The 25,148-nt window shown below is 41.0% G+C and overlaps 1 protein-coding gene across 2 annotated transcripts in view; it reads left to right on the top strand.

Annotated features, from left to right (window-relative positions):
- Positions 1-24,013, top strand: part of MSRB3 (methionine sulfoxide reductase B3) — a 180,120-nt gene extending 156,107 nt beyond the window's left edge. For both annotated transcript variants that reach the window (XM_052639631.1, XM_052639632.1), the window contains exons 6-7: positions 13,876-13,973; positions 23,775-24,013. In XM_052639631.1, coding sequence (XP_052495591.1) covers positions 13,876-13,973; positions 23,775-23,939 — 263 coding nt within the window. In that variant the 3' untranslated portion in view covers positions 23,940-24,013. The remainder of the gene's footprint in view (positions 1-13,875; positions 13,974-23,774) is intronic.
- Positions 24,014-25,148: the final 1,135 nt, after the last annotated feature.

The raw sequence follows: 25,148 nt of genomic DNA, 5'->3' as shown, positions 1-25,148 counted from the left end.
GAATGTTTGGGGATCAAGGTTACTAGGTCAACACTAAATTTAAAACTAGTTTGAGAGACAATTTTTAATGGCACTTAGAAATTATGGCTAAAGGTCAGGCCGCTACATGCCATGTTGCTCAGAGCCTTTGATGCTAAAGGTCTACGACTGACTTATGTGTAAGATATATTTTTTAAAACATTAACTGTGATTTAAAGTAGCAAGAGACAGTGTTCAGGCCAGGGAAAATAAAAGTCCCTCTCTTCGGTTTTTCAGTTGAAACAGTTTCAGCTTAGTAATTTTATTGAACCTGAAAAAAATTATTGTTTGCTGCCTTCACAAAGGGGCACAGGGAAGCTTTCCTCTGTCAATTCCTGCTTAGGAGTTTCTGAGATGTTTTGTGACTGTAAGGAAACTGTGGATGAAATCTATACTAATTAGAGATCTTGTGTGTTTGGAACCATTTAAAAATGCTGTGTGGGACTCAAAGGAATTAGCGAAGGCTGCTGCATTACAGCTACATTATTAATCTCCAAAGAGAATAGATACCAGATGTTCATGCTGCCCAAAGGACACCTCAGTGTTCTTGACAGTTTTTAGTCATGTTGTCCTTTCACAGATGCCAATGCCTGAAATCCTTACAGGTGACAAGGCTATGTGGCTTCTACATATGAGATTATTAGTCATCAGTTTGAGGACATGCACTATTGATAGCAGGGAAATTATCATATTATGTTAAGTTTGATATTTGTAAAAAATTGCCTAAAACGAAATAGTAGAAACTCTTCATCCTTTTTTTTTTTTTTTCTGATCAGCATAGTGATAGGCAGGTCCACACTAAGTGATAATCCTTTAATTCAGTCCAATTTTGTTGTTAAATAATGAATTTGTGCTGATATTTTCTTTGTTAATTCATTCAGCAGATATTTCTGTGAGCTATGCATTGAGGATATAATAGTAAAGAAAGTGGTCATATTCACATGGAGCTTGGTAGAAGAAGTAGAGAGTAATCAAAAATTACCCACTCAAAAATAAATAGTCATAAACCATGATACATGCTTTGAAGAAAAAGTACTGGGTGCTCTGAACATCTTTGACAGTGAAACTTGACCTAGAATTAAAGCTCTGGATTCATTTATTCATCCATATTTGGTGAGTACCTACTACTGTGTCAGAAAAGCTGGACAGATTGCCATAGTCATTTAAAACTCAAACTCGTAACTTTCAGCTTGGTAGACCAAAAGATATTAGGAGCAAAACAACAACAGACAACTTGAAAAATAAACTAAATATAAAACAATTCTGGGGATGGAATTCTATTTTAGTCTTTTAGCCTTTCTTCAAATACAACTTCTGTTCAGAAAGCTAAGGAGCAGTTGAGTACTGCTTAAGATTTTTTAGCATGTCTAAATATTTTTCATATTACTTATTTTATTGCAAAAACTCCATAAAAAAGTAATAGTGTAAGATCTTAAACACCTTAGAAAAACAGAAAGGTGGAATCAGTAGGACGGGCCCCAAGAACCCAAATATTTTAGCACAAATGTCATTATGCTCTCCACTAGCCATCAACCTGGCTCACCTTCCTTCCCTGCCAGGCTTTGTAAAGAGCAGTCTTTGTTCACTTTCTCCACTTCACATATGCTGTTCAACCCGACGGAGTTCAGCTTCTGTCATCATCACATTGAAATGTCTCTTCCTAAAGTTCCTCAGATCTCCTAATTATTGAATTCAGCAATCTCCTCTCAGATTTTACTTGACTGGTCCTTTCTGTAGATTGTGTCACTACGGTCTGCCCTCCAGCCTTGAACAGTTTTCACTTTATTATCTAACTTTGTCTTGGTACCCTTGTCCTCCGCCTATTTTCTGGAACACCCCCTTCTATTTTCCTTCGCTGACTCACTTTTCAGCTCACCGCTTAAATACCTGTATGACTCTCCACTGCCACCCTATTCTCCTTCTTCCAAACCTCATGCTAGTCTTACTGTCTTCTGTGCTCTGCGGACTTTCCCGTCTGTATCTTTAGCCAGGGTCTCACTTCTGAGCCCACATATTTCTCTGTCTCCTAGGTAGTTTCACACTAGACTGATTTTGTTATTTTCCCTGAAAACATGCATGATGGGCATGATCCAACTGGTCATACAAGCGGGGAGTCTAATCATAATCTGACCCTGCCCTTCTCCTTCACTCCCCCACAGGCATCCCAGTCACCACAATGGGAACTGTGCTCTCAGTCTCTCGGTAATTGCTCTCCTGATCCCCAGTCCCATTGCAATTGTCTTCATTTAGAACTTCTATTCCTGAACGTAGTCTTCATCTGGTAGACCTGCTTTCGTCTTCCCTTTTATCCCTCACCCTCCAGACTGCTTCCAGAGCCATCTTCCTAAAACACAAATCTGATCATGTAGTCTTTATGTGATTCCCCGTCATCGTGCCATTCAAAATGTCCCAGCAACAGTGCCACTGCGATTTAGAGCTATTGGGTTACTTGACAACAAGACAGAAAAGCAAGGTAACTAGTAACCAAAATAAAATTCATGTTTGAATGGTACTTTGCGTGCATATGTGCATGCACACCCAGTCATGTCTGACTCTTTGTGACCCCATGGACTATAGCCTGCCAGCCTCCTCTGTCCATGGAATTTTCCAGGCAAGAGTACAGGTGTAGGTTGCCATTTCCTTCTCCAGGGGATCTTCCTGACCCAGGGATCAAACTCATGTCTCTTGTGTCTCCTGCATTGGCAGGTGGGTTCTTTACCAGCTGAGCTATAGTACATTGTATTTATATTTTACTAGCATTATTTATATTCATGGGCTTCCCTGCTGGCTCAGACGGTAAAGAATCTGCTAACAATGCCGGAGACCTGCGTTTGATCCCTAGGTTAGTAAGATCCCCTGGAGAAGGAAATGGTTACCCACTCTAGTATTCTTGCCTGGAGAACCCCATGGACAGAGAAACGTGGCAGGCTACAGTCCCTGGGGTCACAGTGAGTCAGACACGACTAAGTGACTAACATTTTCACTTTCATTTATCATTATCTTCATTGATTTTTAGTATCTATAGATTGATTCTAATTATATATATATAAACTCTTTGCTTTAAGTATCATTTTTGCTTGAGGTACCACTCATTAAAGCTGAATGAAGCATAGGGAAAATGTTTGCCAAAACCGATGGTTTTATTTTTGTCATACTTACTATTAAAACCATTTACTTGAGAGTTTGCCACTTGAGAATTTGCCTCTTGAGACTATTGCTTGTTTACAATAATGAAATCATGTCATCAGCATATGGGGGATGCTTGTCTTTATATTTGCTATGGCAGGAGGGCCAAAACACAAGAAATTCTCAAACCACATTAAGCAAATATAAAGTTGAAAAGTAATCTAAGAAATTTCTTTCCACTGAATTGTTCAGGGAGGAGACTATCCTCCCTGCCTGATTCTAAACCCAGAGGGCACTGCAGAGGTCATGAAGTAAGTGCTAATCTTATCTAGTTAGCCCATAATCACGTTTTAGCCAGAGTCAAATCTGAACCAGTTAAAGCTGCTAAACCTTACATTAATTTTGGTATTTTTTTTTTATCAGTAAGGTAAAAAATAATATAATTGTGATTAGTGGAAAAAATTATAATACCTGAAATCTGTTGCTTCTTTCCATAAACTACTAGATCAAGACACTAAAATCTGCAGTCTATTAAAAAGAATCTCAGCTTCTTGATGATAGACTGAGCATTTGTTATTCAGTTGCTAAGTCATGTCTGACTCTTTCCTACCCCTCGGACTGTAGCATGCCAGGTTTCCCTGTCCTTCACTATCTCTCGGAGTTTGCTGAAACTCATGTCCATTCAGTCAGTGATGCCATCCAACCATCTCATCCTCTGTCACCCACTTCTCCTACCCTCAATCTTTCCCAGCATCGGGGCCTTTTCCATTGGGTCAGCTCTTCACATCACGTGGCCAAAGGATTGGAGCTTCAGCTTCAATCCTTCCGGTGAATATTCAAGGTTGATTTCCTTTAGGATTGAATGGTTTGATCCCCTTGCTGTCCAAGGGACTCTCAAGAGTCTTCTCCAGCACCACAGTTTGAAAGCATCAATTCTTCTTTATGGTCCAACTCTCACATCCATACGTGACTACTGGAAAAACCATTGCTCTGAATGTATGGACCTTTGTTGGCAAAATGATGTCTCTGCTTTTTAATATGTTGTCTAGGTTGGTCATAGCTTTTCTTCCAAGGAGCAGGCATCTTTTAATGACACGGCTGCAGTCATCATCTGCAGTGATTTTGTTTATTAAAAAGAATCTCAGCCTCTTGTTCATGATGATAGACTAAACATACAAGTTTGTTTTCCTGTCTCCCAAGAAACCTCTTTAAAGTGACAATTTTAAAAAACAGAAGAAAGAGGAGGAGGAGAAGAGGGAGGAGAAGTTAAATAGGAAAAGATACCTGTTGCAAAGAGAGTTAGATTGTGGGGAGAGTAATGGGATCTTGAGCAGACAAGAAATTATAACCAGTTTTCCCAAGGTGGGGAAGAAATGGGAGGAAATGCATTAATGGGTATGGTTGATTAAAGAAAGATACAACCCAGAATATGTGCTAGAGTTGTTTTGAGGTGCCCAGCAGAATTATCAAGAGGCAAACGGGACTGACAACAAGGTGTTGAATCGAAAGTCTAAAAGAACAGCTAGACCAGCTTCTCATCTTCCTCACTTTCATATTTAGACTGACAGATCATCAGTTAGTCACATGGAAAAAGAAGAAACCTGGAAGAGTCCTCTCTTCAGATATTAAACAGCCTGTCTGGGAGAATTGGTGCTGCTGTTGAGGTGTTGTGCTCCAAAATGAACCCTCAGTTCAGTTCAGTTCAGTTCAGTCGCTCAGTCGTGTCCGACTCTTTGCAACCCCATGAATCGCAGCACGCCAGGCCTCCCTGTCCATCACCAACTCCCAGAGTTTACTCAGACTCGTGTCCATCGAGTCAGTGATGCCATCCAGCCATTTCATCCTCGGTCGGCCCCTTCTTCTCCTGCCCCCAATCCCTCCCAGCATCAAAGTGTTTTCCAATGAGTCAACTCTTCGCATGAGGTGGCCAGAGTACTGGAGTTTCAGCTTTAGCATCATTCCTTCCAAAGAAATCCCAGGGTTGATCTCCTTCAGAATGGACTGGTTGGATCTCCTTGCAGTCCAAGGGACTCTCAAGAGTCTTCTCCAACGCCACAGTTCAAAAGCATCAATTCTTCGGCTCTCAGCCTTCTTCACAGTCCAACTCTCACATCCATACATGACCACAGGAAAAACCATAGCCTTGACTAGATGGACCTTAGTCAGGACTAACAAATTCTTGGGCATCAGCTGTGTTCACAGAGCTCCCAGTCAGCTTTTCTATTCAGAGTTAAGACTAGTAAGGAAACAAACCTGTACTGTACCTGAAAGCAGAGGACCTTGCATAGTATAGCTGCAGAAGATAACTGACCCAGACCTCCATGCTCAGAGAGAAATGGCCAAAGATCACCATTGATGTACCAAGAAAACCAAGAGCACGAAAAACAAAACCCAAGACAGAGAGAACAATTACCCTAGAGAAAGCAGAGACATTTTAGAGAATAATAGGAAAGCTAAAATAGAACAACCCACTGATTCATATTATCAGGGGTATTTGAAATACCTCATATATAAAGATAAGATGTTGCTGTTAAAAAAACACACACACAAAATGTAAAAACAAACAGAATAACTGGAGGCCAGGAATAATGTGAAAAAATAATCCGTCAGAAGGTTCCCATGATTTGATGTCATTTATATAAATCATTAAACGCTTAGAACATTATATATTGTTTATGGATATTACACTGCAGAAAATGAATCAGAACACGTGTTGGGGGATGGCTCAGTGGCTCAGTCGTGTCCAGCTCTTTGCAACCCCATGGACTATTCCTGCCAGGCCCCTCTGTCCATGGAATTCTCCAGGCAAGAACACTGCAGTGGGTTGCCGTTTCCTTCTCCACATGTGTTGGGAATGGTACATAAATGATTATCTTTGTGGTACCAGGATGTATAGGAATAGGGAAGAAGGTTGGAGGCAGATCTGGCTATAATTGTAACATTTCATTCTATTAGAAAAAGAGAAAAGTTGAAGCAAATATTTTTTTAAATTATTATCTGTCAGATATGGATATCTGTTAAATTGTGGATGCCTATTATATTCTGTAAACTTTTGCATGTGTTTTAAATATTTATAATTAAAAACTCAAAAATTGAAATACTGAATTACAGAAAAATTTTGTACAATTGTATAATGAAAATCACAGTCTAAAAGACAGTAGAAAACGTGGCATGCCTTTTAACATGTGATGCAATGTAAAAACAGGAAAATGTTTGATTTTAAGCATTCTGAGATTATGACAATTGGACCATCCAGAAGGAAAAATAATCCCAGAACACTTCAGCTCTGCAATAAGCAATACATGTATAGTCATAATAATATACAGGCTGCTTGCTCATTTTCAACTCTTAGGATTAATCTATAAAAACATGGAAGACTTAATTAAGGTTAGGCACTGGAAAGGCAGGAAAGAGTAGATGGAGGGAGGATCAGAGCACTAAGGAGAGCCAAACAGTATTAAGTTATAGGATAGTCATGCATTCATTCAATCGTTACATAGTTATTAAATAACATTCTTATGTTGAAGGCACTATTTTAAGTAACTGGCAATACGTGCTGGCAATACGTGCTAAGTCGCTTCAGTTGTGTGCGACTCTTGGGGCCCTAAGGACTGTAGCCCACCAGGCTCCTCTGTCCATGGGATTGTCCAGGCAAGAAGACTAGAAGCAGGCTGCTGTGCCCTTCTCCAGGGGATCTTCTCAACATAGGGATCAAACCCAGGTCTCCTGCACTGGCAGGCAGGTTCTTTACCACTAGTGCCAGCTGGGAAGCCCAATTAGCCATACAGAGATGAACAAACTCCCTGCCTTTATTCAACTTTACATTCTAGTTCAAGAAACAGACGTTACCAAAGAAGGTTTTAAAAGAATTATCAATAAAAGGAATGTAACTATAAAAATTAGAAGGAGGAAGAAAGGGGAGATAGTGTAAATATGAATACTAAATCATAATTCACAAGAAAGAATCAATTTATAGTTCATAAACAGCACTGTTCAATGGTGAAATGTTTTCTATTTGTGGAAAATAATGGTAGAACTATTCTATATCTGTACCTGTGTTGTCCAGTGTCATCACCATTAACTACATGTAACTGTTGAGAACTTGAACTGTGGTTAGTGTGACAAAGAAACTGAAATTTAAATTTTATTCAATTTTAATTAATTGTAATTTGACTTGTGACATGTTCCTGGCTACTACTGTATTGGACAGCACAGATTTAAAATGAAGGGATCAGATAGCCTAGGCATATTTTGTAGAAATAAATAGAAAGCCTGTTAAACATGATTGTCTACAAGGTGGGGAGAATTGAAAGGGAACATTGCACTGAGTCATCGTGCACTGTTTGGTCTTCTCCTACATGCATGCATTTGGTTGATTAAACTTTTGGGTCTTTGAGGGGGAATAGAGAATCATCCTTTCAAAAATGTTATTCAAGTTATACCTGAAGTGAATAACTGGGCAAGAATCAGAGCTCTAAGCTTCAAACCATTTTTATTATTAGGAGGTCTCCATAGAGAGTTTTATTATTTGGCTTGAGATCGCTAATAAGGTATATATTGGTCAGTGAGGTTAATAGTTTCTGGTTTCAGAGAAACTACAAGCTACAAATTTTGACATACGGTCCTAGAATTATAGAGCTGTGAGAATTGCTATCTGTAGAAAATTCTATCTGCAGATCTCCAACTTGTCTCACCAAAACCATGCTCAAGTATATATCATCATTATTAAACCATCACTCAAGCCCAAGTGGCCTTATTTTTGCATTTGAAGATAACAAAATACTTGTCGTTATATTTCAATTCAATGTATCCTTGGTCACGGGTAGTTTCTGCTGTGTTCTACTGATGGGTCATGTAGCTAATTTACTGAGGTTTCTAATCTTATCTGGGGGTTGAGGGAGTGGGTAGGGGAAGAGGAAGCTGTATAGCCATCCTTGTTAAATTAAGAGTAAAGGAATGAGGGCCACTTTTTCTAGACATGGTACAGATGGAATTGGCTTCAGCTTGTTTATAATCTGTTGCTAGTTTTAACAACTTGTTTTGAAGATATTTGAGAGGAAGGAGGAAAAGGTTGGAAGAGAGAGCTAAGGAAGTTTTTCTCAGGGGGCAATTGGAATGAAACATTTTAAATCTGTGAACAGTACACTACTTTTGGAGAGCTGTATCACTATCAAATTCCAGGTTCAAGTAGACTTAAAGCAGCTTTGTTAAGCTACATTACGAGTCAGCAGGAATCATTCTTCCTACTGCAATCTAAAAAAAATCCATTTTAATGTAGGTGGTAGCAAGCACCAATGACCTACTGTTAATAAACTAGATCACTTACTCTTACATTCAAGATGTAAATGAACATATCCTGGATTTGCATCACATTATACCAGCATATACCATAGACACCAAGTTATGTCTGCAGATTAATTTGGCCTGATGTTTGGATAAAATCGAAGCAGAACTGCCATATTCCAATTTGTCGGTATGAAGTGTAGTATTTGTAGTTACTTGCTATTGAGAAAGGAGAATTCTTAGAAAGGAGAATTATTTATTGAATATAAGTTGTTCTTGATATTAATAGGCTAATATCTAAAAGGTACAGTTTATGGTCTTGGAAATAAAATGATAATCAGCCCATATCCAAACTCTTTGAATAGAAACAAAAGCATGTACTGGGGATAGGGTGAGTCAACTCTGTTTATACAGGTTTTCACATGACTTTTCTTTTAAAAAGTATATGGAATGCATCCAAAACAAATACTGTTTTGTTAGATGAGAAGACCAAAAGGGAAATCCTAGAGAAAGGAGGATGGATGATCTGTCTTTAATGTCAAAACTGACAAAAACACATCCCCCCCTCTTTTGCTCAAGATAATTTTCTCAACAAGACCCAGATTGCTTCAGTCTTTGCCTATCACCCTTTGAAGCACTTTCCTTATTATTAGGAGTGGGGGCAGGGTTTCCTTTGAGGATTTTTACAGCAGTGAAGAGTTCCTCCTTTAAATACTTTCACATGATGAGGGAATTCTGCTTTCAAAGTGCTGTCATCACTGCGGCTTCTCTCCCATAAGACGATTTATTCTTGGGTGAAGGTCCTTCTTAGTTTGATTGTCAATAGGACTTACCTTTCTGATGGATTCTCTTTCTATAGAGCTTGCTTGTTCTGAGAGATGCAGCAAAAGGGCTCAACGTGCTCTTTTGTTCACCTTACTGATGAAGTTGACCAATGATTCTCTTTTGAAATATGTTCCATCATATACAGTTATAGACTTCAACGTGGCTCTCTTTGTCAGCCTCCACCAATTGAGATGTGGGTGACATGTCCAATATTCCTGCTTGAAAGCTATAATTCTTCTACAGTGCAAAGGGACTCTGAATTTGGGGATGCTTAGTGTCTCTTCCAGTGTTTAGATAGCACCATGGTAAATAACAAAAACTATTCAAGTGTCAACAGTGTTCCCAGAAACACTGAAGTCTTTTGAGAACCTGTACTCCATGTCACTCCAGATCACCCTGCTCAACTCTTAAATAGTCTTTTGGAAAATTCTATGAATATTTAATTGATGGAAGCAAAATGTATAGCTGTATGGTTTCATAGCTCATTTGAAAGCAGTTCTCTCCCCTCCCCAAAATCTTTAGTAGGCAGTGATTCACAATTTTAGAGAAAAATTAGAAGGAAGAAACCCCAAATAAAGCTTATCATTTTCTCAATATTATTGTCTAAAGGTGAGTTTTTAAGTCTTCCTGGTTGTTTTAGATAAATGAATACAAATCTTGCCTATATCCCAAACTAGATGACATCATTTACATCATTACTCTTGGACTTTCCCTTTAAACGGTTTGGTCTTTAGAAGGTGCGGGAACTGGTATTGTCTAGGGTACCCATTCACTATCCCCTTCCACCTAGCAGCTCTTAAGTGCAACAGTGTATCTATCAACTAATCCAGACTAGCAGTAAACATAATTCTTAAAACCAACAACTTCCTTCCTGCTAGAGTGTTTAAATGATTGACCTCTCAAGCCCTTCACTGAGGAAGAAAGTGGAACATAAGTAGAGCACCTAGACTAAATCAGCTGTAGATTAAGACAGATTCTAGTTTTGGCTTTGCCACTTCCTGCCTGAGTAAGGCTGACAAATAAATATTCCTTCTGCTCCCCAACCCTCTCCCTGTACAACCCAGTAAAGTGAGTAACCTAGATGATCGTTATGTGTTTTTACCACCTTAAATAAATAATAAGGATATTTCACCTGGATAGAGAGGCTTAATTATAGAAATTGAGCCAAATTGGATAGTCCAGTGAGAAATTAGAACTGATATTCCTTAATCTGGTTTTGTAAAGGAGTATGATTATGTTCTCTCCTCTTATGGACTCTATGATGTACTATAAATATTCATTCCACTTTCTTCTATAAGCCAAGTTGAAAATCAGTTTAATAAACATCTCAACTGTACATCTGTACTGTATATCATGGGAAGCTCTGAATATACTGAAGTCAATTCCCTTCAAAATGCTCACCACCTAAACAGGGAGAAAGCATGAAAACAAATCACAAATCTAGTGTGATGAGCAGAACAAGATAAGTATACACAAAATGCAGGGGTAAGCATGGGAAATGAATATATATTTCTCTGGATCTATTTTAAATTCTAGAAATAGAAAAATGTGTGTGGGGGGAGGGTGGTAGCTTTATGGTAAATTTTTTTAAAAAAACGAAACCTCCTGAGTCTTTACCTGTTTACTGCTGAATCAAATATGTCTCCTCATAATATTATTTGCTATAAACTGTAATCAAACAAGACATGGAAGGTTTTCAACAAAAACCAGAATGTTCTCTTCCTTTTCATAGATAAATTATTTTTCAATATCTTAAAACATTGGGATTCCCTGGTGGTTAAGATGGTTGAGTCTGACTGCAATGCAGGAGACCCGAGTTTGATCCCTGGGTTGGGAAGATCCCCTGGAGAAGTAAATGGCAACCCACTCCAATATTCTTGCCTGGAAAATCCCATGGACGGAGGAGCCTGGCGGGCTACAGTCCATTCGGTTTCAAAGAGTTGGACACGACTTCACTTTCACTTTAAAACATCACCACTAAGTTTCTCTTTAGTATTGGTAGCCTGGCATGCTGCAGACATGGGGTCGCAAAGAGTCGGACATGACTGAGCGACTGAACTGAACTGATTGGTGCTTCTGTCGTTAAACAAAGAAGAGCATTGAAATGTGTCAAGTAATCATCAAAAACCAAATAGTGTAGCCCAGAATATGTTGAGAGTCTCTCTGGAATTTAGAAAATGGGGAGAAATGAGTTTTCTTAAGGATATTGATGTTTCTTAGCATAATTGGGTTTTGTGGACTATTAGCCTATATCTACTAAGTTAAGGTTTTCTTGGTGATTTGTAGCAATCTTGAATTAAAATCAAGGAATTCAGTTCAGTCGCTCAGTTGTGTCTGACTCTTTGCGACCCCATGAATCGCAGCACGCCAGGCCTCCCTGTCCATCACCATCTCCCGGAGTTCACTCAGACTCACGTCCATCAAGTCGGTGATTCCATCCAGCCATTTCATCCTCTGTTGTCCCCTTTTCCTCCTGCCCCCAATCCCTCCCAGCATCAGAGTCTTTTCCAATGAGTCAACTCTTTGCATGAGGTGGCCAAAGTACTGGAGTTTCAGCTTCAGCATCATTCCTTCCAATGAACACCCAGGACCAATCTCCTTTAGAATGGACTGGTTGGATCTCCTTGCAGTTCAAGGGACTCTCAAGAGTCTTCTCCAGCACCACAGTTCAAAAGCATCAATTCTTCGGCGCTCAGCCTTCTTTACAGTCCAACTCTCACATCCATACATGACCACTGGAAAAACCATAGCCTTGACTAGACGGACCTTTGTTGGCAAAGTCATGTCTCTGCTTTTCAATATGCTATCTAGGTTGGTCATAACCTTTCTTCCAAGGAGTAAGGGTCTTTTAATTTCATGGCTGCAATCACCATCTGCAGTGATTTTGGAGCCCCCAAAAATAAAATTGGAAAGTGTTTAAACTCCGGGTGTTAAATCTCGCACTATGAAAGCTGTACTGTTGCATGAGGGGAGTGCGGGGCGGGGAGCTTGAGGGAATTTATTATAAAAACCTGGTCTGAGCTAATTTGTTTTTGTTTGAAACTGGAAATCATATTGTTGAAATTTGCATTCTGTTTTCTTTCAATAGGTGTATTAACACAAAGTACTCTGCTTTCAAAGGGCTTCCTCCTTTCTACAGGAAAAATTTCACTTCTGAAAAAGAAGCAATTCAGCAACATTGCACCTCTTTCATCATTTTAGGAATACAGACTTCAGCTCAGTAACTCCAGACATATTTTCTGGAAACATATAAAAACAAGCCCATAAGTACTGAACGTAAAACCTGGGTACACCCATAAACATGTGTACAATCTGAAAGTCTACTTACCACTGAGTTTTTAAAAGCTGTGTGCATATTTTAAAAATCACTAGAATAAATGAAAATTGGAACAAGATGCTGTTTGAGAGAAGGTGCTACCTGGAGATTCCTGAGGAATACTGCTCTGTGACTGTCCTATGAAGTGAGCATGCCTCTTGCCCATCAGTAGATAGCACTTGTGCTTTCCAGACAACTTCCTGTTGTTCAGTCACTAAGTCACGTCTGACTTTTCGAACCCATGGACTGCAGGATGCCAGGCTTCCCTGTCCTTCACTATCCTCCTGGAATTTGCTGAAACTCATGTCTGTTGAGTCGGTAATGCCATCCAACCATCTCATCCTCTGTCGCCCCTTCTCCTACTGCCCTCAGTATTTCCTAGGATTAGGGTCTTTTCCGATGAGTTAGCTGTTTGCATCAGGTAGCCAAAGGATTTGCTTCAAAGCTTCAGCTTCAGCATCAGTCCTTCCAATGATTATTCAGGGTTGATTTCCTTTAGGATTGACTGGTTTGATCTTCTTGCTGTCCAAGGGACTCTCAAGAGTCTTCTCCTGAGAAATTATATTAAGATGGAAACAACAGAATTTTAAAAATATATATTTTAACTATCCAAGTGTTAGTCACTCAGTTGTGTCTGACTCTTTGTGACCCCATGGATTGTAGCCCATCAGGCTCTTCTGTTCATGAAATTCTCCAGGCAAGAGTACTGGAGTGGTTAAGTCATTCTCTTCTCCAGGGGATCTTCCTCACCCAGGGATCAATCTAGGTCTCCTGCATTGCAGGCAGATTCTTCACCATCTGAGTCACCAGGGAAGCCCTTAACTATCCAAACTAAGTACTAAAGAAGTATTAAAGAAGTATGGAATAGTTAAAGTTAACAGCCAGACCAGTTGGATTGTGTTTTGGAAAAAAAAAAAAAAAAGCACAGTGTAAAACTCATAGTGGTTCCGAACTATGCCCAATGACTCTGAAGAGAAGAACAAGAAGCAGAAATGGTGAAAGAGAGCTTTGTAAGTCTGGGGGATGTGCTCAAAACTACTGGGTGTTCTAAGAGAGTCTCACAAAACATAAATCTCAATGCAGCTATAATCTGGATGTGAGGAAAAGATTATTCTTAAAAAATAGTTGCATTTTTGCAAAATACTTTAACCTTCAGTCTTTGGCCTTTCTTTTTTCAGGTTGAAAAAGTTAAGCATGATTCATATACTAGAGATTTCCTTTCTATGCTTAGTATTCCTTTTAGAATTGCATTCTAACCCATGGTTGTATCTCTTTCTGTTTCGGTTCTTGTGCGTGCTCTGCCCCAGGCTGGCCTTCATTCCACGACGTGATCAATTCTGATGCGGTGACATTCACAGATGACTTTTCCTATGGGATGCACAGGGTGGAGACCAGCTGCTCTCAGGTCGGTGTACCCCACCTAAAAACCCAAAATGTTGCTCATTCTGCTTTGCAAACACTTCCAAGGCTCCTGGTTGTGCTAAATGTAGTAACTAAGGCCAATTGACCCATCACAAAAGCGACAGACAAACACAATGAGGTCTCTGTCAAGTCCTCATGATATCTCAGTCTTGAGGAGTTTAGCAAGTCTTATTAAATGTCAGTCTTCAACACTAGTAAACAAAATCATTGGTTGGAAAAGTTCTTCTCATTGACTCAGTACAGTGGGGAACTGAATGAAGATTTCATTACGTGACTTCAGGTGATCTGACGTTCACTCTCTGTGTGCTCACTGTTCAGTCATCATACCTCTAATGATAATGATCCCAACATGGTCAGCAAAGACCCCAGAAACGTCTCTCCTTGGATGGATGTGAGGAGGGAGGCTGGAGAACAGCAGTAGGAAGAGGAAGTTTAGTGGCAGGCTGTGCGAGGGCAGAGAGAGAACGTGCGAGAAAATAATTCCTTCTATAGGTCTCCTAGAAATAGGCCTATCCTCACGTCTAAGGATGTTCCTTTCACTCTCCTCTGACTGAATCAGTGCCGGATCTAATGGGAAATGAACATGTGTTGAGGAGGAGGCAAAAATATAGTTAATCTGTCATCTCAATCAAGAAACTTGAACTTAAACCCAGGGACATGGCCAGAACCTTCTTGTACATAGATCTAGAGCAACTGCACATTCTAGTCCAGAGTAGGTCATCCTGCTCTACTTTGCTTTACATGAGTGAAATGTAAATCCGAGTGCTATGGTACCGAAACTCACTGATGCTAGAGTGCGTTGCTGGGCGCTGTCTCTTGTACAAATTAGAGGTGGAGGGGCACCGTCAGGCAGCTGTGAGAGCAGAGGGATTGCCACGTGAGCCTCCCTCAGCATTCTTCTACCTGCCCTTTAACCCTGTTCATCAGCCACAGGAGTTTTAGGGAGGAGGTGGCATATTTACTACCAAGTAGGGAGGAAGATTGGTTTGAACCTAACCATCTGATGAATTTCTATTTCATTTTATTTTTTTTTAAGTAAAGCTGGCAAGTGAACTGTCTTCTAAGTATGAGGACCACTCTCTCCCTTGAAAAAGTAGGCTTTATATCTTATCTAAGTCACATTTTCAGTTCACCCTCATTTCTCAGATCTGAGTCTAAGTGAGAAAGTGGCACTTTTTGATCCTGGGTCTCACCCTCAGAGATTTCTAATTTAATTGGTCTGGGTGAGGTCTGAACATCAATGTTCTTAAAAGCTTCCCAGGTAAATGCTCACAGTAACCTTCTGAGTAGATAATGTTATTCTGTCTCATCTTACAGTGGAGGAAACTGAGGTACAAGAAGTGCAGTTATACTTGTATAAATATTCATAGATTGAACTGAAACTTGAATGTGGGCATTTAGCTCCAGAGCTTCTTATGGTGCTCAAATGGATAGATAAGTAGATAGATACAAGCACCATAAAAAGTCACATTGAAATAAGAAAAAAACAAAAAAACAAATCCCATGATCCCCCAGCAGTTAATTTAATTCAATTCAGTTCTGGATTCAATTGAATGTTTATTTTGCATAACTTCCACAAAAGCAAATTGCGAATATCTACTCAGGAATCTAAAACATTTGACAAAAAAGTAAGATAGGATGGTGCACAGTCATTTATAACTTAGGCACATAGTATTTAGTAAACCTCCCTTAAGGCTGATGGTTGTGGGGTTTTTTTTTTTCCCCTTTAGTTTTTAAAGCTGCCTTAAAGGCTGTTCTATGACTGCTCCTTTTTTTTTCACTCAGAACCTATTTTCAAACATTGAGTTCTATGAAAATCATATGAAAAGGGACAGAAAAAGTGGGGCATAAGATAGGACCTTTCCTTCAGGGCCTACTCTCTAAAGTCTTTGTGACTAATTCTTAAAATTCACAGTTGGAATACACTTCCTCATTTCTCTGTGCCAGCCGCTGAGGTGACATCAGTAGTAGTCAAGATAAGACCCTTAGGAAGGTGTCTTGTGGGGACCAAAGAGGAACAAAACCACAAACTGTGCCCAAATTAGGCAACACTCATAACAGACACCACACTAACCCAGGCATAGCTCTCAGCCCTTGGTTAAAGGCCTAGTGACTGTTACTGTTCTTTGGGTACAGTTGGGTAAAGCACTAATACTCCTTTTCAGCCTCTTTTTCCACCACCTTTATTTCTCACGTAAGAAAGTGCATCTTGCTGACGATGCGTGATGTGTGTGTGATCAGTCGTGTCCGACTCTTTACGACCCCACAGACGGTAGCCAGGCTTCTCTGTCCATGGGGTTGTCCCTGGCAAGAGTACCGGAGTAGGTTACTATTTCCTCCTCATGTTTCTTTTGCTTCCTGTATTGGCAAGTGGATTCTTTACCACTGAGCCACCTGGAAAGCCCAGAAAGTGCTTGACCCTTTCTTAAATAAAAGTCTTAAATTTATAGAAAAGAGCAAGGGATATTTGTTCTGTTTCTTTCATAAACGTAGAGAGAAAGGGAGGGAAATTTGTTCCATTAATGCATGTGCAAAAGTGCATGCTTTGGGAAGTAAGTGCCACATAGAAAATAATCAGGTTCCAGCCCCAAAGAATATGTTTGCTGGAATCTTCCCCATGTGGACAGAGTGGGCCTGTCTGCCCCACTTGGGGCTAATAGCTCACTAAGAGCCAAAAGTGTGTATTTTGCCTTTCAGTTTCTTTGCCGTTTAATTTGTGCTTGATACAGAAATTCATTTTTCTTTTGTTTTACAGTTTTCTTTAGTTTTTTCTTTTCCATTTTCTCATTCATCCTTTTTATCTTGACATGGGGGGGGGGGTGGGGGGACTGATTTAATGGTTTCCATACTAGAGAACGGAGAAGGCAATGGCACCCCACTCCAGTACTCTTCCCTGGAAACTCCCATGGACGGAGGAGCCTGGTAGGCTGCAGTCCATGGGGTCGCTAAGAGTCGGACACGACTGAGCGACTTCACTTTCACTTTTCACTTTCCTGCATTGGAGAAGGAAATGGCAACCCATTCCAGTGTACTTGCCTGGAGAATCCCAGGGATAGGGGAGCCTGGTGGGCTGCCATCTATGGGGTCGCACAGAGCTTGGCACAACTGAAGTGACTTAGCAGCAGCAGCAGCATACTAGAGAAACTGCTTGTATCTTACTTCCTGGTTTCTCATCCTTAATACTGTTTTTCACTATCAGTTTATCTTCTTTTACCTTTTATTCTTTCAGTTTATGTAGTCTTCTACTTGCAACTTATCCCATATTTTTTTTTTAAACCTTTGGATGTGAACATGGTAACTTATCTAATTTGCTTCTCCTCTTAATGAAACTCTTGTGTTTTGAGTTTACATGGCTTGTCATTTCTCTGGACTGAATTGCATCAAAGGAGTTTGTGTTATGACGAATCTGCTAGTTGTTTTCAGTATCTTAGAGACATTTTCAGTTGGACATGTTATGTGGAATGCTTCTTTCTTTATGGTAAAGATGGAGCATCTAAACAAGAAGACCCTTTTACTGCCAACTTAACACTAATAAACTGAGTTTCTGTGGATAAAACCAGTAGACTCAACTTGCCTGCAAGGCAATATGGTGACTTCTTTTGGTCTATGGGTCTCTAATTCTTGCTTTGGTACTTAGAATTCTTCTTCCGCTTCTCCTTTTTTTCCCTTCCCCCATCCTCCTTTCTCTTCCTTCCCTATTTCTTCTTCATGGTTATATGAATCACACCATGCAGTTAGGCCTCATATTTGGGTGCATGCATGCATGTTAAGTTGCTTCAGCAGTGTCTGATTCTTGGCAATCCTATAGACTGTAGCCCACCAGGCCCCTCTGTCCTTGGGATTCTCCAACCAAGAAAACTAGAGTGGGTTGCTGTACCCTTCTCCAGGGGAATCTTCCTGACCCAGGGATTGAACCTGGGTCTCCTGAATTACAGGTCGATTCTTTACTGTCTGAGCCAGCAGCTGCTGGTGCTGCTGCTAAGTCACTTCAGTTGTGTCCGACTCTGTGTGACCCCATAGACGGCAGCCCACCAGGCTCCCCCAAAGCCCCATATTTGGGTAGAAATGACAAACACATTGGCAGCCATGCCTACTGCCTCTTTATACTACATTGTAGCTTTACCATGTGTCCAGTGACATCTTAGGTTGTAATATTTTAGTAAAATTTTTATTGAGAAAGTTAAGATTTATTCAGTACAGTAATCACTTTCCAGAGAAATATTACAGTCAGGTCCTTCTGAAAGAATCTCTGTGCTTCCAGTGATTTTAGGACCTGATCTTTAAGTTAACAACACAGAAAATAGGCAGGGGTAGTAGAGCTTTATTTCCTTCATCAGGGTTCCTGCTGCTGAAGGGAAATGGTTACCCTTTATATTCTGATGTTCATTGCAACTGTACCTGTTTTCTTTTACCATTCTATCTACTAAGTTAAGGAATAATACTCCACTTATCTCTTCCAAAGTGGAACTTTATCTTAAATCTGCCCACTTTGGGGTGGGCATACATCGGTATCTTCCCCCTGGCTGTAGCAATTTCCTAACAATTCTCAGTTATAAAGAATTTTCCTCAATTTTATATAACTTACATTTTTAGTTAGTGATAAAAATATGTTGCTTCTAATCCAGTTTCACTGATGACTATCAATAATTGCTTGACAGCGTCTCCCTAAACCTCCAACCCCAGCCTGTTAAGCAACATTGTCAGGAATTTAAATTCAGTGGAAAGAGGTAAGATTTGCCTGATATAAGCTGTAGTTCAGCAAGATAAGTCCCTCCTGGAAATACTTGGGGAATTCTTCCTTCTTTAGATCAAATTTCTACGTCTGCAGCAAATGGGAGACCAATAAATCACCAAACATTTTGTAATAATCTTTGAGGAAACCACCAGAAGCCTGAGTTTACCCAAGCTGGATTCTGTTTATGACTGCAGCTATTACTGTTTGAATCTATGGTAGAGTCCCTTAGTTTGTTTTAGATCATTATTAATTTGTTCTAAGTCAGCCAAATCAACAGAAAGGTAAATATCCACCAACACAAAGTATTTTTCAAGAGTTGAACAGTTTGGGGTTAAACCCCAAACCTTATTAATCTTTTGCAGATGACAACTCATATATTGCTGATGATTAAAGATACCCATGTGTTACAATAGGGTTTCAGACTCACAGCCCCCTCTCTCTTTTTCTTGATCTTTCAGTAAAATCATAATGCTAAACTGGTGACTTCACAAACCTTTCCTTGGCAAAAGATTAATATCACAGGCACAGAAGAAAAGAGCCCTACTTAGGCACAAGTGTCTTCAATAACGGTGGGAGAAAACAGGATACTACTGGCAAAGTCAATTGCTTTTCTTCTTAAAACTCTTTTCTCCTTCCCATCCTACCCCATGCGCCCAAGTGTAAAAGCCCAGCTTTGAAACCACTTCATCTTGTAGATCAAACACTTAAGAGAAAATGACAACAATAAAGCCTAAAACATCCGAGGAATAGCTGGGAGAAAACCCTCTAAGACAGTTGGAAATACATCAGTGCAGAAATATGTAACTGGGTTCAATGCACTATTTGTGTTTCTTATGTACACAATTGAGAATTGCAGTCAGATTTTAAGGAATTATGTTAAATTTGATGCCCAATCACTTTTTTTGGATGTGGGGGGTGGGGTGGGCATCCTTTCCTTTTGTTCTCTGCAGGTTCTTTAGTTGCCAGTTTTTCTGAGTGAGAGGCTTAGGTGATAAAGGATTCCTGTGGGAATTTAAAAGTTTTCTTTTGAACAATGCTTATCTCATGCTTCCTCAGAATGAGAGCTAGAATATTCTGTCATAGTTTGTATTTTACCTATAAAAGAAAGAAATACATAACTACCTTAAAACAACTTTCAAAATGCACACCGAAGATGCTACCCTGAAATAAATCCTTAACAGCAGGTTTCAGAGATTTCTTCATTGGGCAGCCAGTTTGTTTCAGTTACAACCAGGTGTGCTGAGAGAGCCCAACACATTGCCAGTTGGCTGGGGCAGGGGAGGCAGAGCTCGCAGGCAGCTAAAGAAACAGTGTGTCACTGACAACTTCCATTCATCATCCCAGCCTTCCACCAGGGGTAGAAGGTGGAAAGAATGGGCTCCATGTGCGTTCCCCTCAGGGAGGAGCCTTCAAGCTTTGTGCACTTTTAAAAGAAATTGAGTACTAGTCTTTTGGACTGCAAGGAGATCAGACCAGTCAGTCCTAAAGGAAATCAGTCCTGAATATTCATTGGAAGGACTGATGCTGAAGCTCCAATACTTTGGCCACCTGATGAGAAGATCCAACTCACTGGAAAAAACCCTGATGCTGGGAAAGATTGAAGGCAGAATGAAAAGGGGATGACAGAGGATGAAGATGTTTGGATGGCATCACTGACTCAATGGACATGAGTTTGAATAAGGTCCGGGAGTTGGTGATGGACAGGGAGGCCTGGCGTGCTGCAGTCCATGGGGTCACAAAGTCGGACACAACTGAGCGACTGAACTGAGCTGAACTTTTATGGGAGACTGGGTGTTCCTGGGAGGAAGCAGAAATGGTACCGTGTGGTTAGGCTTCCTTCAGACAAATGGTCTTACAACTTTACAGGCAGCCAGATGGGCATGTATGTGGTGGCGATGGTAGTTCAGTTTCTAAGTTGTGTCCAGCTCTTATGACCCCATGGACTGTAGCCCGCCAAGCTCCTCTGTCTGTGGGGTTTTCCCAGGCAAGAACACTGGAGTGGGTTGCCATTTCCTTCTCCAGGGGATCTTCCCTACCCAGGGATCTAACCCAGGTTTCCTGCATTGCAGGCAGAGTCTTAACAAACTCAGCCACCAGGGAGGCCCATGTATGTGGTGGCACAGATATAAATGAACACCTTGCTCAAACTGTAAAAAATCTGCCTGGAGTACAGGAGACCTGGGTTCATCCCCTGGGTTGGGAAGATCCTCTGGAGAAGGAAATGGTGACCCACTCCAGTATTCTTGCCTAGAGAATCCCATGGCTAGAGGAGCCTGGTGGGCTACAGGCCATGGGTTCCCAATAGTCGGACACGACTGAGCGACTAACACTGTACTGTACTGCTCCTCCCTCACTTACGTGAGCCTGGAGTGAATCTTCCAGAATATCTTGTGCAAGCATGATGAAGCAATCACTCTTATTTTTAGGGGACCCACATCTTTTCTGAGGATTTCCCTACCCCATCCCATCGCCAACCCATACAGTTGTTTGCGAATGATTTTTGTTGCGTTTTCCCAATTTTAATTTCTCCTCCTCACCTCCCTCCCATTTTCTCTTGCCTGGATTAGGGACATCTAGAATCTGTGTTTTTCTTACTGTTTAACCAAAAAACTAGTGTCAGATTTAGCAACTGAAATTGCCCGCTGATAACCAACTCAAGTCCAATAGATTAAATTACTCTAATTTGGGGTATGAATGATCTGGGCACTAAATACTAAGAAATGGCTTTAAGTATACCATTGCTATGCTTTATTTTTGAAGTAAGATAAATAGAACCATTCGCTAAATATGCCTGAGATGATTAATAAAGGCGCTATCATTTATTTTTGCCCAGATAACTGCATTCTCTCAGTAAAAAAAAAAAAAAAATCGATCTGAGGCTCTTATGTGAAAACTCCACCTCTCAGATGCCAAGTGATCAAAGTGCTGGAGCTGCATGTGAGATCAGTAATTGTGCACACATACTGGTCACCGAGAGCACCAGTTCCTGTTGGCCTGCACACTGACTGTTTTGGCAGGCAGAAATAGGTGCTTTCCTGTGTCCATTGGGTAAGCATATGTATTTTCACTGGTGCATCTTAGCTGCTGATGCCTGAAAATTTGGCCTCAATTGTTTATAGAAAGGAAAAGCAATCTGAGCTGTCAGCCTTGATATTACCTAAACCTGCATAAAATGTGGAAAAATAATGCAAGATTTGTTTTTTAGGCCTGTTTCATATTTTCCAGGCAATAGATCAAATCAGTTCAGGGTTCATTTTTAGTTCTTTAATAAGCTGACACAGTATGTTGGCAGTAAAATAAGAATGCACTTTTAACATGGAAGTGCCATATAGTCGAAGTTGCTATTTGTGCTATTTATTAATAATAGAGAGCCCTTGAGAATGGAGCTTAGCACTTTCAATGGGGAAACTGAGATTCTAGTCCTTTCCATTGTAATAAGCACCATCCTTCACCTCTCTCTCATCGTCTCCGTTTGGTATGGAGGGACAGAAAACCCCATTTCCTTGTCAAGTCCTGCTTTCTTTCCCTGCAGTTTATAAGTGTTTTATATACCAAATGAGCACAGTGAGAAGAATTAATAAATCATCTCTATGCCCCTTCTTGCATATTCTTCCCTAAACTGTGACTCTTCCATCTGCTTGAAATGTTCTCCCCAGATCTGCTTCTTTACTTCCTCCAGGTTCTCATCCCAAAGTTACCCTGGGAGAACTACCGTTGACCACCTCACCTAAACTGTCAGCTCCCAATCTGACAATCTGTATCACTTTCTCTCTGTTTTAGTTTTTGTGGGTTTGTTTGTTTGTTTGCTCCTGAGTGTTTATTTCCACCTACTGTGCTTACGGTTCCTTATTACCTTTGTGTTTTCTGTCTCTACCAGTGGAATGTAAGTTCCACGAGGCCACTGCCTGTACCTCTGGAGTCTGGGACAGTACCTGGCATAAAGTGGGTGCTCCATAAATATTTGTGGAATGAATAAATGGGGGTCACTTGCCCCAGGCTTTGATTTCTTTGTTACATAACAAACAAACGATATGTTTTTGTAGCCTGCTTAAATGTGCGCTAATGGGCTACCATCTATGGGGTCACACAGAGTTGACACGACTGAAGCAGCTTAGCAGCAGCAGCAATGTCTCCATACCCTTTACCCTGTCCCTTACTACCCTGGGAGGTAGTAAGTGTGACCTGTGCGCTTGTCTCCTGGAGCTGCACTCAGCAGCAGACGGGTGAGCCAGCCTATTTGGAGACACTTTCTCTGGGCTGGATTTCTCCTAAACACCATCATAACCAACCATCCCTCCTTCTGCCTCTGTCCGGACTCTCCGCCTCTTCTCCTTCCCGCTTTGGGGATAGTCAGTAGCATGGATTGAGCTCGACAGCTTGTTTCTTCTCCACATGATCCAGTTCGTGCAGGAAAGCAACCCTCCTAGTACCCACCTATCCAAGGCCAGACTAGTAGACTAGTGACATTTCCATTCGCCACGCTGCAGTCCTGGTGACCATAGCGCAAATCTGTTGCACCCTGCCATTGCTTTACTGGGCTCTAAGAACATCCAATGCTTTTCTGATATTAAGTTTTACTGCCCATGAAAGCAAACAACACCTCTGTCACTGCCAGTTACACAGTATCTTCTGCAGTGGACTTCTGCATATCTGAAACCCATCCATCCAAAGCCAAAAGCAATGCTGGTGGGAGGGGGTGGAGATTTTATTCTGCCATGTTTCTTACAAGGGGAGATCAAGGGCCAACTCAATTCATAAAATTACTGCAGTCATTTTTCAGCTGGCTGAGTGGCTTCACAGATCAAAAAATACAGTGGCTCCTAAATAATTTCTGATATGCACAATTCTAGTGTGTTTTATTCTCAGCATGTGGTGCAGAGCCTGCCAGAAACCCTCTCTGTAGCTATTGACAGGCAGATTAGAAATCACCCACGAGGGTTTCCATCATCTCTCCACAGGCCGGTCATCCATTTAAGCCGCCGACTGCGAGTTCCCCTCAAAGCCTGCTTTGTACACACTGTTGACCTACAGTTTGTTCTTCTGTTGCAGTGCGGTGCTCACCTCGGGCACATTTTCGACGACGGACCTCGTCCAACCGGCAAAAGATACTGCATAAACTCGGCATCCTTGTCTTTCACCGCTGCAAAGAGCAGTGGCCCCCAGGGGGACAGTGCGGGGGGCAGCCCGACCCCTGGTGACAAGACGGAGCTGTAGAGAAGCGGCCGGAGGTGGCGACAGAAGAAACAAGTGTACTTAATGTACAGCTTATTAAAGCGAATCCCATAGCATTTTTCTCAAATCTATTTTTTCAAAACTAGAAGGGCAGTTTTATGCTATTGGTATTTTTCTTCTTGCTTAAACAGAGGCCCTGGCCATCCATGCATTTTGCTGTCGACTAGATGGGGAACTGCAGATCTTGAGTGAACTCAGAGATAGCTTCGTGAAACTTCTTTACAATCCACTTACGTAGCATTTGGCATTATTTTCTTTGCCCACATAGCTTCCTTTGCTTTCTTTTATTTTCCACCCCCTTGTTTAAGAGGCATAAGGTGCTCGGTCTCCAGAAAAGAAAATCAAGGTCTGCTCTGCGAAGCGGAGACCAGGGCTGAGGGGTGGTGGGGATGTTGAGACCTGCGAGACACGTGGCTGGAGGCATTTGTGCAGATCCACCTAAGATAAGGATGGAGTGATATCTTAGGAGACTTCTCAGCTTTGTGGAAAGTTTGAGCTAAGGTCATTTATTCTCACTAAAAGGGTGTGAAGGTCTAAAGTCTTTCCTTATGTTAAATTGTTGCCAGATCTGAGGGGGTGCCCTGAGTGTTGTGGCAGAGAAGTAAACATTACCTCATGGTTAGGCCTTTATTTTTATTTTTTCCTTGAAAACATCAGAATGTAAGATAACTATAAAATGTTGAGCCCCATTTTGTCCAAAGTTCACAAAAGAAGAATGCCTGCCATTGCCTTTTGTAAGTCTGTCCCTCCACACCTAATACCAGCTGCCGCTGGAAGGGCATTTTGGTGAATTCCCCATGTAAAATAAAATATTGGGAACAACACACTTCATTAAGGCAACAGAATAAGAGAGAAAGCAGAGAAGGCTGAGGAGGAAGCCTGGGGGCTAGATGTCCAGAGCCCTGCAGAAGAGCTGACCGCAAGTCACCAGTAGAGCCTGGGAGTGGCGAGGGTGGGGACCCTGTGCACAGGGCCAGGTGACCTCCTAGAGGATGTTGGGGCTTAAAATAGAAATAGCCGGGAGCTCATGTCCCACCCTTGACACTAATCTGCTGTGTGACAAGGGACAAGCTATTTGCTCAGCCTCTCCATGCCTATTCTTTATGTATAAATGGGGACTTAGAATATTTGTAAAATAATTGACACTCTCAGGGGAAAATTACTGTATTGCTGTACAATTAAGATCAGTGT

The sequence above is a fragment of the Budorcas taxicolor genome, chromosome 5 (genome assembly GCF_023091745.1).
Source record: "Budorcas taxicolor isolate Tak-1 chromosome 5, Takin1.1, whole genome shotgun sequence".
NCBI classification, from domain to species: domain Eukaryota; kingdom Metazoa; phylum Chordata; class Mammalia; order Artiodactyla; family Bovidae; genus Budorcas; species Budorcas taxicolor.
The sequence above is the reverse complement of the archived record's forward strand: the minus strand, read 5'-3'. Positions and strand labels throughout refer to the sequence as shown.